The sequence below is a fragment of the Corvus hawaiiensis genome, chromosome 24, assembly GCF_020740725.1.
Source record: "Corvus hawaiiensis isolate bCorHaw1 chromosome 24, bCorHaw1.pri.cur, whole genome shotgun sequence".
NCBI lineage: Eukaryota > Metazoa > Chordata > Aves > Passeriformes > Corvidae > Corvus > Corvus hawaiiensis.
The window spans coordinates 9,791,164-9,806,846 of NC_063236.1; the positions used below are offsets into that span (position 1 = coordinate 9,791,164).

At 56.7% G+C, this 15,683-nt stretch overlaps 1 protein-coding gene across 4 annotated transcripts; it reads left to right on the plus strand.

Annotated features, from left to right (window-relative positions):
• The first annotated feature begins 1,040 nt into the window (after positions 1-1,040).
• Positions 1,041-13,487, plus strand: IKBKE (inhibitor of nuclear factor kappa B kinase subunit epsilon). Of its 4 annotated transcripts, XM_048327883.1 has the most exons (20): positions 1,059-1,488; positions 2,189-2,329; positions 2,463-2,592; positions 3,008-3,189; positions 3,389-3,549; positions 4,083-4,193; positions 4,433-4,612; positions 4,952-5,154; positions 5,707-5,771; positions 5,868-5,959; positions 6,616-6,717; positions 7,900-7,975; positions 8,052-8,164; positions 8,433-8,509; positions 8,790-8,829; positions 9,635-9,736; positions 11,396-11,492; positions 11,973-12,076; positions 12,601-12,672; positions 13,221-13,487. In XM_048327883.1, the coding sequence occupies exons 1-20, from the start codon at positions 1,402-1,404 to the stop codon at positions 13,252-13,254; spliced, it is 2,169 nt and encodes a 722-aa protein (XP_048183840.1). In that variant the 5' UTR covers positions 1,059-1,401; the 3' UTR covers positions 13,255-13,487. The 4 variants fall into 4 exon arrangements, with proteins under 4 accessions (XP_048183844.1, XP_048183843.1, XP_048183842.1 ...); XM_048327887.1 differs by lacking the exons at positions 12,601-12,672; positions 13,221-13,487 and adding an exon at positions 12,495-12,544 and having other exon boundaries at positions 1,041-1,488; XM_048327886.1 differs by lacking the exons at positions 12,601-12,672; positions 13,221-13,487 and adding an exon at positions 12,389-12,467 and having other exon boundaries at positions 1,041-1,488.
• Positions 13,488-15,683: the final 2,196 nt, after the last annotated feature.

Sequence of the window (15,683 nt, forward strand, 5' to 3'; positions counted from 1 at the left end):
ACTCACCCGTGGCTGGGAAAATGAAGCTCAGAAGGAATTAAGGAATTAATGAGGGGTGGAGTTTGAGTGCAGGCTGGTGAAGTGGTGTCGGTTTTTGGATGCCCCACACACTGATGAACTCTCAGACCTTTGGAAGCTTTACTGGTGAGGATGGAGCCTTTGGGCACACCCACGCCAGCCTGAAATGATTCCTGATGGGGGACCCTGGTGCTGAGCTGGTCAAGGTGAAGCCAGAGTGAGCAGGGACAGCAGCAGCCCCACTCTGCCCTGTGCAGGCAGCAGAGTGCCCTGAATCCCACATCCCGCCCTGCATCCCGCCCTGCATCCCACCCTGAATCCCACATCCTGCCCTGCATCCTGCATCCCATCCTGTCCCACATGACATATTCCACCCTGCATCCTGCATCCCACCCTATCCTGCGTCCCACATCCTGCTCTGCACCCTGCATGTCACCTGCATCCCACATCCCACCCTGCATCCCACATCCCACCCTGTCCTACACCTCACCCTGCATCCCACATCCCACCCTGCATCCCACATCCCACCCTGTCCTACACCTCACCCTGCATCCCACATTCCCACCCTGTCCTACACCTCACCCTGCATCCCACCCTGCATCCCACATCCCACCCTGTCCTACACCTCACCCTGCATCCCACATCCCACCCTGCATCCCACATCCCACCCTGTCCTACACCTCACCCTGCATCCCACATTCCCACCCTGTCCTACACCTCACCCTGCATCCCACCCTGCATCCCACATCCCCGAAAGGGAGTCCAAACAGCTCCGTGACAGCCTTGCCAGGTGATGCTGTGCCAGGGGCCGAGCAGTGACCCTGTGCTGGCACAGATAACAAGGGCTGGACACGGATCCTGGACACGGATCCTGCTCCGGCTCTGCTTCCCAAATCCCTGCCCCGCAATGCCGATGGCAGCCAGAGCTCAGCACCTCCTGCCGCTACCGGAGCCCGTCCCGGAGCAGCGGCTGCGGAGCCCGGCGTGCCCGGGGATGGCTGCCCCGCTGGGAAGCTTTTTCTCGAGCAGGAAGCTGAAGCATTTCCTCCTGCAGCGTGGCCGGTGCTCGCCGGGCGGGTTTTGCAATCCGCAGGTTTCAGTTCCCGGGCCGGGGAGGTGCCTCTGCCGCTCCGCGCTCGTTCGCTCCCGAGTTCTGGCGTCTGTCAGGGTTGTGCTGCCGGCCCCGGCAGGTCCCGGCCGGGCGGTTTCTGGCAGCACCGAGGGCTCGGTCCATGCTCAGCCTTGGCCCGGTGCTGCCCGGGAGGCTGCCCAGGGGAGCGGCCTTGGCCGGCGTTTCCCGGAGCGCTGCCAGGCACAGAGGGGTAAAGGCTGGGGCTCGGTGGGCAGCGGCCCCCGGGGTGAGCCCTGCGCTTCCCGCTGGACATGCAGAGCACCCCCAACTACCTGTGGAGCACCGAGGACCTCCTGGGCCAGGGGGCCACGGCCTGTGTCTACAAAGCTCGCAACAAGGTGAGCGGGGGCAACTGGGGGGGCAGGAACACCAAAACTACAGAGCCCCGGTGCCCCCCATCCCTCCTGCCCCACGGGATGCCCGAGCTCCGCTCCACTCGCCCTCCCGGGAGATCCTTGGCTGGGGAGCAGCTCAGGGGCAGCTTTGGGTTTTATTTTCCTTTTCCACGGGCTCCTTCCCCTGGCTCTGCGGGTCGAGGGCGGCTCTTGGGCTGCTCACAGCCGGGTCCTGCTCGCCGCCTTCCCGAGCGGCGCAGGGGGAAGGAGCTGTTTTCCGGGGAATGCCCAGAGGTTTTGAAAACCCCATCCTTGGCCATTTGCATAGTTCATGCAAACACTTGCCAGCCTTGGAGCGGGCTCTCCTCCTCAGCAGCCTTTGAAGTTTATTGAGCAAACTGCAGGCGCGGGGCAGGAGCGGCGCCTGCGAGAGCGGGCTGGGAACATCCCCATCCCTCGGGGAGCTGCCAGCCTCGGCTCCGGACGGGAACTTTTTGTGGAGCCGGATAAACACAGCGACACGCAGCACGTGGGTGCAGGGACAGGAAGCGCAGGGAGGTGATTAACAGCGGTTTGTTTGTGCAGAGAGGCAGCATTTGCATCCCGAGTGGGCTGTGGGAGCAGTGACAGAGCTCCTGGAGCTGCTCTGCGCGTGAATGACATCACCTCGTGTTTTCTTTCCCTCTTTTCTCTCTTTTCCCAGAAATCAGGGGAGCTGGTTGCTGTGAAGGTTTTCAATAACGCCAGCTATCTGCGGCCCCAGGAGGTGCAGATGAGAGAGTTCGAGATGCTGCGGAAGCTGAACCACAAAAACATTGTCAAATTATTTGCCGTGGAGGAGACAGTGAGTGGGATCCCTCTGGGAAACCCTCGGGCTCACCAGCCAAAGGAGAGGACCTGGTCCTGCCTGGGCGGGGGGACCGGCCAGCTGCTGGCGCACAGGGCTGGCTGAGCCCTCCTGGCATCTCCCACCGCAGGGCAGCAGCAAGCAGAAGGTGCTGGTGATGGAATACTGCTCCAGTGGCAGCCTGCTGAACGTGCTGGAAGATCCAGCGAATGCCTTTGGCCTGGCTGAGTCCGAGTTCCTCATCGTGCTGCAGTGTGTGGGTGAGTGGGGGGGTCCAGGACCACCAGGGACCCAGACCCTCCAGCTGGGGACCTCGCGGTGCTGGTGGGACCCTGCAGGCACCAGCCCTGGGCGATGGGGTGAGGGGTCAGAAATTGCACCTCTGAACAGGGTGGGGTTGAGCTCTGTGTTGAGGGAAAGCCTGAGGGTTTCTCCTTGCTCCGGGAAGCTGCTGTGGGAACGGGCTGTGTCCCATGATGGAGGGCACGGGGGCCGTGCCCTGCCATGTCCTCATCCTCGCCATCCCCCCAGTCACACTGATCCCCATTTAACTGCAACCACCGTGGGATTCATCCCCTCTCCAGCCCTTCTCACATTCCTAAATCCAAACTGACCCCCCTGGAGCCCAGTGCTGCAGCCCCACACACGAATGCTGCTTCCCCCCCGCGTGCCCAGTGGCAGGGATGAACCACCTCCGTGAGAACGGCGTCGTGCACAGAGACATCAAACCCGGGAACATCATGCGGCTCGTGGGAGAGGACGGGCAGAGCATCTACAAACTGACGGATTTTGGAGCCGCCCGGGAGCTGGAGGACGATGAAAAGTTTGTGTCTGTCTATGGGACAGAGGAGTATCTGGTGAGTAGGGCATGTCCCAGGCTCGTGGCCCCTGGGGGGGCTGCTCCCTGTCCCTCCATCCGACAGCTGCATAATTTGGGAGCAGCAGCGACTTGGAGAGCCCGATCCATATTTTTGGAAGGGGATGGGCTCAGTGCTTTGTGGCAGGGTTGCAGGGGATGGTTTTGAGGAGGACCCAGAGCTCTGTGCTTCCCCGCAGCACCCTGACGTGTACGAGCGAGCCGTGCTGCGCAAGCCGCAGCAGAAGGCGTTCGGTGTCACCGTGGACCTCTGGAGCATCGGTGTCACCTTCTACCACGCTGCCACCGGCAACCTCCCCTTCGTCCCCTTCGGGGGACCCCGCAGGAACAAGGAGATCATGTAGGTCCCGTGTCCAGCTGTGGGTGGGGAGCTGGGACAGTGGCGGCGGCCCCGGGGCTGTGCTGCCTCACCGCTGGTTTAGCCCCACACGGCCTCAGAGCCCTGACAAGGGGCCCGTGGGGAGTGGTGTGTGTGCTGCGTGGGGAAGAATCCGTGTCCCATGTGCCACGTTTTCCCTCCAAATGGGATGGCTGGATGGGGCACTGAGCATGGGGGTTATCCCTGCCCGTGGCAAGGCCTTGGAACCAGATGACCTTTAAGGTCCCTTCCAACTCAGGTAATTCTAGGATTCTGTAAAATGCATTCCCATGACCTCCTGGCTAAACAGCTGGAGGAGGAGGCAGGATTTATTCTGTCTTGGATGGTTTTGACTGTTTCTTGCAGTATTTTCCCTCTGGGCACTTTGTTTTCCCTCACTGAATCACGTCTTTCCCAGCCCGTCCACGCTCTGCCCTTTCCCTCCACCGGAGGGATGCAGTGCCCAAACAGAGCTTGCTTGGCTCTGTCAGCAGTGAGCAATTCCCCTCCCACAGGTACAAAATCACCACTGAGAAGCCTCCCGGAGCCATCGCGGGCATCCAGAGGCAGGAGAACGGGAACATCGAGTGGAGCTACGAGCTGCCCATCACCTGCCGCCTCTCCGTGTGAGTGTCCCTTGCTGGGGCTGCAGCTCCCATGTCCTCACACAGCACAGGGGGGGTTAACGAGGCAGAGGAACTTTTCATTTTCAGGTGGCACAGCTTTCAGACCAGATCTTTGCTCTCCAGCCAGGAGAAGGGGCGCAGGGCAGGGCAGTGGCTCTCGGCGGCCCTGCAGTCACCGCGTTTGTGACTCGGGGTTACACCAGTCCCTGCAAACATCTCCTCTTGCATTGCTGCTGCAGGGGCCTGAAGGACCAGCTGATCCCCATCTTGGCGAGTATCCTGGAGGTGGATCAGGAGAAATGCTGGGGATTCGACCAGTTTTTTGCAGGAACCAACGACATTTTGCACAGGATCGTGGTGGACGTGTTCTCCCTGCAGCAGGCGTCCTCCCATCGCATCTACATCCACTCCTACAACACGTAAGGCTGTGTTAGAGGTACATTTGGGAAAGGAGCTGGGAAGCCTCAGCCCCTCACTTTAATAGGGGAACCTGGGGGCAGCACCATTCCCTTTGCACAGCTCCTAAACCAGGTTAAAACACACCAGACTCACAGCAGCCTCTGCTGGGAGTGCACTGATGGGCACACAGAGAGCCTCAGGGAGGTGTCCAAGGGGCTCTGCTGACCTTGTCTGATATTTTGCTAAGAGAAAATATCAATATTTTGGTATTTTGAGGGCAGCAGGCTGCTAAAATGATGGAAATCTGTGGGCTCACCTCATTGCTTATCCCCATCCTTTCATTTCTCTCTCCATTTCAGTACCAACAAGTTTTTAGATGCCGTCTTCAAACAGACAAATATAGTTCCTCACCACCAAGAATATTTTTTTGAAGGACACCTGTATGAGCTGGATCCCAATCTACAAGCTCATAATTTCTGCAAAACCACGGAGCGCAGCCCCCTGACTTTGCTGAGCACTTCTGAGCAGCCTGAGGATGTGGTGGGGGTCCGGTACAGAGACCGTGAGTGTCACAGCAGGAGAGTGGCTCTTGTAGGAGGGATTTGTTACAGTTGTCACCCCAAGAGATTTCCCATTTCCCTCCTGGGTGATGGGCCCTTTTCCTGCATGATCCCAGGTCCTGGTGCCTGGGCAGTGTTGGACCTGGATCCCAGTTTCAGCAGGGTTCCCATTTCACCAGACTGGTCGCTTTTCCCACTGCCAGTCCCCGTTCTCAGTAGTGACCCAGTTCCAGCAGCGAGGAGTACTGGTTCCCAGTGCCAATTCCCAGTCCCGTTTCTGGTCCCTGGGGCAGGACAGGAGGTGGAGCAGGATTAGGGGCTCTCAGGGTCCGTTTTTCCCCCTGCCCTGTGCTGGTGCTTCACAGCCACGTGCCGCACTGGGCTTTGCAGGGAATTCCCACCTTCATCCATGCTTCCAAAATACCTTGGAGGGCTGCACGGAGCCTCCAGCATTGAGGCTGAAATCCTGAGTGGCCACAGGGTTTGTTTGGCGGGTGGGAGCTGCCCCCAGCCACAGCTTGGCACAACCCCCCCGACCCTGCCTGTCTTTGCAGCGGCGCTGGAGTTCCCCAAGTTGGTGCCCAGGGTGGACGTGGTGGCCGACTGCAGTGCAGCCAAGGTGGGTGTGTGTGCCGGGGGCCAGGGCAGCCCCTGGCACTGTGCTGGCGGTGCCCCGGGCCTGGCACAGGTCCTGGCAGTGCCCTTTGCCTTGCAGAGCGCCGTGGGTGCCGCTCACCAGACCCTGCGCGTGGGGCAGGCCCTGCGGCGCGGCCGGGAGCTGCTGGCCAGGGGCCTGCACTGGGTGATGTGAGTGACAGAGCCACTGCTGGGGTGGGGGACAGAGCGGGGACACGGCCCTGCCCAGCACTGAGGGGTTTGGGTGTTGAGTTAAACCCTCCTGGGGTATCTTCCTGGTAGTGCAGGGCCACTGGAGATGGTGGGATGGGGTTCTGGGGGACTGGGAGGGAGCAGGGCGTGAGGGGCAGTGTGTCCCCGTGGGGCTGCACCTGTAGGACAACACCCCTTGGTGTTCTGAGGATGCTCCTGTCCCCTTTTGTTCCTTTTGGGTCACTTCCTTCAGTTTAGGAGAGGCTGAGGAAAAGAGCAGGGTTATTATTGTCATCATCACTGCGTGAGCATCTGCTGGAAGTGTTCCTGCCCATGGCAGGGGGTTGGAATGAGATGGGTTTTAAGGACCCTTCCAATCCAAACCATTCCATGATTCCATGATGAATTTCACTGCCCTACCCACTCCTTTTGGGGCAAGACAGTGAGCAGAGGGTGAGAGACCCTAAAACCAGCAGCCACAGCCAATTTTAGGTTCCTCCAGCCCCCACTGTCTCACGAGCAACCTCAGAGAAGCCACCAGCTCCATCCCTGCCCCCTTCCCACACAGCTGGCCCCGGGATGGGTCTGTGACTCCGGGGAGCACGTGTTGGAGGGGCTGTTCTCTCTCTCGGCAGCGGGAACCTGAAAACGGAGTGCTCCAGGATTTTGGAGCAGAGGAGGGGGGCTCACTCCGTGCTCGCCTGCCTGCAGCTCACCGAGGTGAAGACACACGTGCTGTAAGTGAGGTTTGCAGGTCTGGGCTGTGGCTGATAAGATACGGGGCTCTCAAAGGTGCCTGGATAATCAGGAATAAGGAGAATGCCAGGAATAAGCTGATACCTGGGAGGTTGGAGGCTTTTTCACTGTGTGGGAAACGAGCCACTCTGGCTGGTTCTCCCTCTTTGCTTCAGTTTTTAACGACCAATCCCTGGTTTCTGGGAGCCCAGAGTTAGTCCTGACTCTGGCTGCTGCTCCGGGGTTTTCTGACTGTTACAGCCCTTGAGCAGGAAGGAGCCAGGGCTGCTGCCAGCTCCAGGGAAAGGAGAATTGAGTTGGGATAAAATAAAGAGCAGGATGGCACCAGCTGCAGGGCCCTGCAGGGGTCTGGCCCCCATCACCAGCCCCGCTCCCTGCAAACAGCCCTGGAGAGCCGGGCTGCATTCCCATGGATCCAACAGCCGCCTCCTGCCATCCACGGGGAGATGTCCCATTTCCTTGCAGGAGTCTCCACTGAATTATGGAGGAGCCCTGGGCTGCCCTCAACCTTCCCCTTCCCACACACCCTTTCCCACCCGGCTGCCCTGGGCCAAGCTGAACCCATTTTATCTAAAGCAACCCACAGATATTTCGCTTTTCTGTTGCTTTTTTTGTTGTTGCTGTTGTAGTGGAAAATTCTTTGCCGCTGGGTTGCTGTTCTTTCATTCTTTGCCATTTAGCAAAGTCCCTTAATTTCCACTTCATCTGAAAAAAAAAATAGGGACACATGGTTCCCATTGAGCTCAGCGCTCGGGGCTGGGGTGCCAAGAGCAGCAGTGCTGCAGCTGGATGCTCTGGCTCTTCCAGCCCTTCCAACACTCTGCATCAGGAATATTTCTGCTGACTTAGCCAGTGTGCCATGCTCAGCCCAGCGCTCCCGTGCCAGCTGCAGGGACACAGACAGCATCCGAGCTGGCCTGAAGCCAGTGGGTGGAAAACCGACAATTTTGGAACAAATTGGACACAACAGGGCGAGTTTTTACCAGATCAGCATTTTGCATGTCGTGGCTCAGATCTGGCACTCTGAAAGCTGACTTGCTGCCTGAGGAAAGCACTTTGCAGCCCCCCAGGAGCCCAGCATGGGCTGGATTCCTTTGCCCTGGTGACAGCTGCCTCTGGATTATTTCCTCCTTCAGGAATATTCATTTTCTGTCATTCCTCAGGCACGAGGCCGTTCCTGCAGGCAGCAGGGGCCCGGCTGGGGTGGATGTGGCCGTGGTGAAGACAAGGCTGCAGAGGGTGAGGAGCATCCCCAGCCTGAGGAGCACCCCCAGCTCTTGGAGCAGCTGGTCCCAACCTCTCCCCTCCTCCGCAGGTCGATGAGGAACTCTCCCAGTGCTCCCACAGCATCTTTGACTTCCAGGGGACACTGGATGGGATTTTGGCCGAGCTGGTGAAGGACAGGCAGCAAGTGCACGAAGACAAAAGGTTTGTGGTGGAGTTCCTGGTGCCACTTTGCTGTCCCCACCCGGATGGAGCAGTTCCCCTGCCAGGCACAGCCCCTCGTGCCACCCCCACCCACGGGGGGTGCTGGGGGATGCCCTGCACAGACATGGGGAGCAGCGCCCCTGACTCACAGCGGGTTCATATTCCACCCCAAAGTGATGATTTCACCCCAAAGTGATGATTTCACCCCAAACTCACCCCCTCCCTCCCTCCCGAGGGGCCTCACGCTTCCTTCCCTGTCCCGTGTCAGCATCCAGCAGATCGAGTGCTGCCTGGAGAAGATGCAGCTGATCTACAAGCAGTTCAGGAAGGCCAGGACGTGTCTGCGTGAGTGCTGGGGACGGGGGACACGAGGCAGGAATGTCCCTGCACTGTCCCTGTGGGAAAAGGGATGGTTTCGGTTTGCTGGGATCAGCAGTTATTTCATGGAATCATCAAACCACAGAACGGTCTGGGCTGGAAGGGGCCTTGTAGATCATCTGTTTCTGTGTCCTGACAGTGGCCCCGGGGGCTGAGCCAGGAAAATCCCCTTCTGTGTGTTGTGAAACTGCCCATTTATTGGGTTGTGAGCAGGAAAACGGGTGGTGACGGTGTCTTTCTTCCCCAGGGCTGGGCTACAACGAGGAACAAATTCACAAGCTGGATAAGTGAGTCCCAACCCTCTCCCCTCCCCAGGACCTGCCCCTTGCTGAGGCCGGGCCGGTGTTTGGTGGTTCTGATTGCATCCCAAAGGGGTATAAAATGTCCCTGATGCTGTCAGAGGGCAGCTGGAGGTGGTTCCTGTGCTGGTCCCTCCTTGCAGGACCTTCACAGTGAAGGTTTCAAGCTGTGAACTCTTCCAGGTGAAGCTGTGGGAGAAGCTCTGCAGAGGGGGCGTCAGGGAGCTGCTCTTGGGCCACAGCCCTGTGCTGCATGAGGGGTTAAACTCCTTCCATGATGGGATGAACTTGCTCCAGGCTGTTGCTCACACAGGACTTGGTCTGAAGCCGTTTATTTACTGAGATGCTGACTTAGGAAGTGTCCCTGCTTTCCCATCTGCTGAACTTCAGTGGGAATGAAGTGCCTGATGGGTTTTGTGCCTTTAAGAATCCTCCTTTCACTTTCCACCGAAACCAGGGGAATTTAACACAGGCAGGAAGTAAAATTCCCACTTCAGCGTGTAGCAGGGAGGCTGAGACTTCCCAGACTCCTTTGTCTCACTTAGTGCTCGGTCTAACCTTGAACATTTGCCTTAAATTCCAAGGCAGAGACTTCTCAGCAGTGCCCTGGGGGGTGACAGGGGACTGTATCCCCCCAAACCTCCCTCCCCATCCCAGTTAGGGTTTGTTTTCTCTGTCGTTCATTTCAGAGCATCCCGCCCCTCTTTCTCCATTCAGCTTCAGGTCTCCCGTGATGTTCCTTTTCACACATTTAAGGAAATAATGCTGTTCTCTCTTTTACTCCCGGGTTCAGGCTGAATTTGGGGAACCTGGCCAGGAAGGTTCTGTCCATTTTCCAGAATGACTGTGTCCAGCAGTACCAGGAGGCCCTGGCCCTGCACAGCAGCAGGATGAGGTACCAGCCCCCCAACAGGGACCTGGGAGAGGGGACTTTGCAGTAACCCACCAGGGATCAGGGCTTCCCAGCGCTCTCCGCTATGGATGGAGCGTGGAGATGGGGATGGAGATGGAAATGGGGCTTTTGGGAACTGCTGAGAGCCTCCAAAGGGGTAGCAAGCCCTCAAACAGCTCTGTGAGCCTGCTGGAAATCCCACTGTGTGGGATGGCTCCCTGCTATTTTACATTTATTTTTTTAAAAAGCCCCTAAACTTGCAGCTGGAGCTCAAGCAGCTGTTCCCTTGCTCTGGGGTGGGGGGAGAGGTGATTTTATCAGGACAAAATTGCCACTGAGGCAGAGAGCTCTGCTTACCGGGGATGGTTTTCTGTTAAATGGTGCTTGGGGAATAATGCAAAGAGCAAATTACCCTGCAGTGAGCGAGAGCAGTGCACTGCCTGTGGCAGAGCAGGGAGGGGGAGAGGATGTTGCAAAAATTGGATTTTCACGGCAAGGTTGCTTTTCCAGAGGAGCAGCCTCCCCTGGGCTGCCCGTGTGGGTGGAGGGAGGAGGAGTTTCTGCAATACCTTACAATTAAACCCATTTTTTGACCTGGGCCCGTTTCTGGTGGGGAGGAGCTCTGTGCTGGATTTACAACTGGAGGGGATTTTAAGGCTGGAAGTTTTTCTGGGGTGCTCAGAAATGCTCCAGGAGCTGAGGGCAGGGTCTGCTCTGTCCCTGTGCTCTCCCAGCCTTCTCCTTGCCTTTTCCCTGCCCCATCCCAGTTTTACCCCAGTCTTTTCCCTTCCTCCTCCCATTCCCAGCCCCAGCTTGTGCCACCAGGGGTTTCCATGCTGCCAGCCCTCACCCAAAGGCAGGTTTCACCCTGGGGACAAGGACTGCATCCCACAGTCCCCCCATCACCCCATCCCACCACAGGCAATGAAATCTCCCTCAGCTCCAGCGGGAGTTTTGTCTTGGATTGGGATTCCCCCCTGGATGTGGAGCCCCACAAAACCCGTGCAGTGCAGGAGCCATGTCTGCACTAAACCAGGGCTTTGCCTCTGCCCACAGGGAGGAAAAAACCTTCTCCATGTTTTCCTGGGGTATTTTTGTACCTGTTTTCCTGTCCTTATGGAGAAACACCACGAGTCTCAGCTGGATATTTTTAATTTCTTGTTACTTCGGTTTTAATTGTCCTGTTTTGTTTCCTGCCAGGGTTTGTGGGGTGGTGACTGTTTTTCTGGGGACTCAAGGTGGATCATTCACCTGAAATACTCTTCCCTTAGTCTGTTTTTTTTTTAAGCCAAAACAAACTTTTTTTTTTTTTTTTTTTAAATACAACTCATGATGTCCCTGCTGGGTGTGAGGAGCCCTTTTTGGGTAGATGCTCAGTCCTCCAAGGGACAAGAGGCCCAGGCTGTGCTGGGTGAAGTGATGGGCCTGAGCTGCCTCATTTACAAGCAACTTTCCCTGATTAATTAGCTACTAGTGCTGTTTGGATAGCCTGGCCTGTGGTGGCTGTTAGAGCTGTAATTACAGCACTGCTGACACTCGTTTGCTTTCCGTCAGGATTTGGAGTCCAGACAGGGCTGCAAAAAGCATCAAATTAAAACACATTAAAAAATTAATGATGCCAAGCGTTGACCGGGAGTTTTGTCTTCATTTTCTTCTTTCCAGGAAAGTTTGTGAGATAAAGAAGCAGCTGAAGAGGCTCAGCAACCGCATCAGCACCTGCAGTGTGGAGATGACGGAGTGCCAGGACTGCCTGCAGGGCGTAGGTGTCCAGGGGTGCAGCTCCACAGCCTCCTCCTGCTCCCTGAGGATGCTCCCGCTCCCCTCTCCAGGGTCCAGGAGCACCTGGCTTAAGTAGGGGACCCCTGGAGTATTTTAACCCCCCTGCTGCAGTTCTCTGTGGGTGATCCAAGCTGGAGGTGTTGTTTTGTCCTGCTCTGTGAGCAAGGAGTGGAGAAACCTTTGGCAGGGGCTTTCCTGGTCCCAAGGATTGCCTGGCACAGCCCAATAAATGGGAGTCACAACAGGAGGGAAATGCTGCTTCACCTCCAGCTCCCCCAGCAAAGCTGCTGAGCTGGGGCACAGCCTCCTGGTGGATGTGCTGGTCCTTGGGTCGCTTGATTTCCTTTGTCCTGGAGCAGTGCTGGGTGGGACTCCGTGGGTGCCTCTGAGTGTTCGCCCCGGGGTCAGCCCCACAGGCGGCGCCTGCTGTGGGAGCTGCCAGGACTCTCCATCTCCACAGGCCCTGGACAGGTTTCTCCAGATGGAGAGATGGAATTTAGCCCCAGCTCCTCCCGTGCCTTCCCCTGTCCCCCCGAGCCAGGCACGCCAGGAGATGGCTTTGCGGTGAGTCTTTGGGAAGAGGGATTTGGGGACAGCCCAGCTCCTTGGGGAGGAGCAGAACCTCCTGCTGCTCATCCTCGGGGATGGGGTGAGTGCTCTGTGCCCACAGGACTGAAAAACTGTCCCTGCTGGGTGTGATCCTTGCTCGGTGTCCTGTGGGACATCCCAGCCCTTCAGCAGGAGCTGCTCCCATGGGAAGCAGGAGCTGAGCAGTGCAGGAGTGAGGGCTGGCTGTGTCCCTGCAGGATGCAGGAGTGAGGGCTGGCTGTGTCCCTGCAGGATGCAGGAATGAAGGGGCTGGCTGTGTCCCTGCAGGATGCAGGAGTGAGGGCTGGCTGTGTCCCTGCAGGATGCAGGAATGAAGGGGCTGGCTTTGTCCCTGCAGGATGCAGGAATGAAGGGGCTGGCTTTGTCCCTGCAGGATGCAGGAGTGAGGGCTGGTTTTGTCCCTGAAGGATGCAGGAATGAAGGGGCTGGCTGTGTCCCTGCAGGATGCAGGAATGAAGGGGCTGGTTTTGTCCCTGCAGGATGCAGGAGCTGCTGGAGCAGATGAGGTCGGTCACCTGCGATCTCCAGCTCAACAACAGCATCATCGAGCGGTGAGTGAGAGCACCTGGAGCTGCTGCTCCGAGCAGGGATTCCTGCTCCTTCCTCCAGGAATGTGGGCACGCTGTCCTGGGAGGGGTGCGGGGTCTGGGTGCTGCCCTGGGAGCTGCCAAGCACAGCCACGGCCGCTCCTGGGGTGCTTCACGTGGGGTTTTAACTGCCCCGGGTTTGCATCATGGTCTGGCAGCAGCAAAATTTATCTTTCTTGGACTTTTAGCTGTGAACTTCTCCATCATTTCTTCACCCTCTTCTCAGCCTTTTCCCTGTGCTGCCCAGCACTGACCGCTGCTTGCTGCCCTGGGGAAGGAGATGCTTTCTCTTTCTGGATGAAAATCTCTGTAAAACCCAGCATCCACTGCTGAAAACCCCCCTGCATTTCCTCCTCTGCAACCTTTTCTTGAGGCTCTCAGTGCAAATGGACAATGGGAATTTGTACATCAGGATGTCCAGGAGTTTTAAAAGAAAAAAACCAAGAAATTGGGAATTCAGCCCTGTTTTTAGGACCACATCTAACCAAAATCCTTTGGTTTTGTCCCTGCAGGTTGGGTGGGGCTGCTCCCACTCCCAGCGTTTGACGGCCATGGTGAAAGTGCAGCTGCTGAAGCAAAACCACTTCCCACCACAGGGAATTCACAGCACCTGGAGCCGTGGGATTTCCGTGCTCTGGGAGCTCTCTGTGTCCTACCTCTCTGCTCCAGCGCTTTGCACGTTCACCCCCATCAGCTCCGAGTGCCCTGAGCCTCGGGAAGTTCGGCCAGAAAATTGAGTGGGGTTTTATCTTCTTCTTTTTGAAAAATGCTTGAAGGACTCGGTGTTTTTATGGCTTCTCTGTATCACTGTGTCAGGTGAGGAAGAAGAAGAGGCATGGCCTTTTTTCTTCTTACTTATTTAGGGATTATTCCCACTTTTAACGTGCTGGAGTGGAGCAGGAGGGATGCTGGTGAGTGCTTGGAGCTGCCCTGGGAAGGCATTCCCAACACTTCCCTGCTGTTAAGCTCCAGAGAAATAGGATGGAGGGGGAAGGCATCCCTCCCACCTCGTTGTCCCTCGGGAATCGCACAGAGAACTGCAGGAGGACCCTGGAGATCCAGGCCGGGGCCGTCCCAGCCCTTTGTTAGGGGCGGTCATTCCGCTCTGGTTTCCCGACTGTTCGCTGACCTTGGGGTTGATGAGGAGCTGCAATTCCCCGAGGATCAGCCAGGGCAGCGTGCGGAGCAGCGATAGGGCCTGCCGGGATCCGCGGGTGGGAGATGGTATCTGGAGGTGTTTGTGGGAAGGGTCAGCCACGCTACCCCTCACCCGGGTGATTTATGGGCTGTCACCCCCACCCCACACCCCCATCCCGTCCTGCAGCATCCAAAGCAGATCTCACCCTGCTGGGCTCATCCCACCCATCCCTGGCACATCCCAGAGCCAGGACACATCAATCCCAGCAGAGGCAGCAAAAGGAAGGAGGAGCAGCAGCTGCAGGGCTGTGCCCGGCCTGGCTTTCTTGTAGGAACATGCCAAGGGTGCCCAGGAGCCTCCCCCGCCCAGGAAACCTTTCCCTGGTGGAATTTGGCACCAGAGCTCCCCATTCATTTTAATTGTAAAAACCAACATCCTGAGCGTCAAACCCAACTATTTGCTGTGGAGAGGTGGAACTAATCTGTCACTTAAAAGCTTCTCCCCTACAAATAATTTTCTAAGATTCTCCGAGTTTTCTAATGGACATTGTTTTTAATCCAGCCAGAATTCACTGATATTCCTGTAGGAACGGGGCAGGGAGCCCAGGCAGGGTCCCTGCTGCCCCTCCTTGGATTCAGTGGAGCTGCACTGACTCGCACCAGCTGAGCATTTGACCTGGAACATGTTTGGCTTCAACAAAAAGGGATTTATTTCTTGGCAAACAGAAAAAAGAGTTTTTGCTAATAGCCCTTGTCATGCTTAAAGTGCTGTAACACAGCAGCTGCAGAGGGGACTTCTGGAATCCAAATGAAACAGGAACTTTCCTGCCAATGTTAATTACTTGGGGTGTTTTTTTTCCCAAAAATATTTTAACCTGTGGCCTAAAAGAGCTCCCTGCGCTGTCAGCTCTGAATACCTGCAGGGACAGCTGGGCAGGATAATGACTCTCATGAGCCTCTTGTGCAGGCTGAGCCAGAGCTTGCTGTGGGGACAGAAAATATTACATTTATTTAGTACTTTTATCCCCCGGGGCTGCAGAACAGACTGGAGCTGTGTCCTGGGATGGTGCTGGGAAAATAAAAATCCACAATGGCTTTAGGAGGTTCCCAGCCAGGTGCCAGGCAGACCTTTACCCTCAGAAGAGTAATTTTCATTATTGCAGGTGATTCCTGATACAACTAACAGTTTGTGGAGGACATAGGCTAAAACACCGAATTTTTGTGGAACAATTTGCTGAGGGATAAATCTGCTGCTCTTTTCAAGCAGAAGCAGAGGAGGCATGAAAGCGAATCAGGATCCTGAATGGGGAAGGAAAAGACCTTCCAAAAATTAATCTTGCTGCTTAGCACAGAACAAAACTCGATTTTTTCCAGCTGCATAATTCCTCCTTCGGCTTGAAGCTCTTATTAGGGACTGCTTATGGCGCTAGGCTGCTGTAATTCAGAACCAGTGTTTTAATCCATCCTTCAAATTAGAATCCTTGAAAAGGATTTAGATATCCTTGGCTTATCCTGTCCCCAGGAGTACACGGGAGACGTCAAATTCAGCTTTCCCTAATCCCAGGAGCCAGGATTCACCCAGCCCCGCTCTGCCCTCCCCTCGCTGCCCCTCGCCTTCCTGCTCTACCAAAAACCAGAGACATTCGGGGGCAATTCTGTCTGGATTAACGTGTTTCAGACCAGAACGGGTGAGAGCAGCAGAGAAGGGCCGGTGGTGTCCTGCGTGACTCGGGGATGTGTCACCCTCTCCAGCCACACGGGGCTCAGGAGCAGCAGGGACATTCCCATCCCGTGTGACATCCCCGGCGCTAAAAGGACGGGGTCACTCGCAGTGGCAG

Bases quoted from the DNA above. Each gene is read 5' to 3' on its own strand.
- IKBKE (XM_048327883.1), top strand. From the start codon at position 1,402: ATGCAGAGCACCCCCAACTACCTGTGGAGCACCGAGGACCTCCTGGGC. The intron at 2,330-2,462 runs GTGAGTGGGATC...CTCCCACCGCAG, and splicing joins TATTTGCCGTGGAGGAGACA to GGCAGCAGCAAGCAGAAGGT. The intron at 12,077-12,600 runs GTGAGTCTTTGG...TTGTCCCTGCAG, and splicing joins CGCCAGGAGATGGCTTTGCG to GATGCAGGAGCTGCTGGAGC.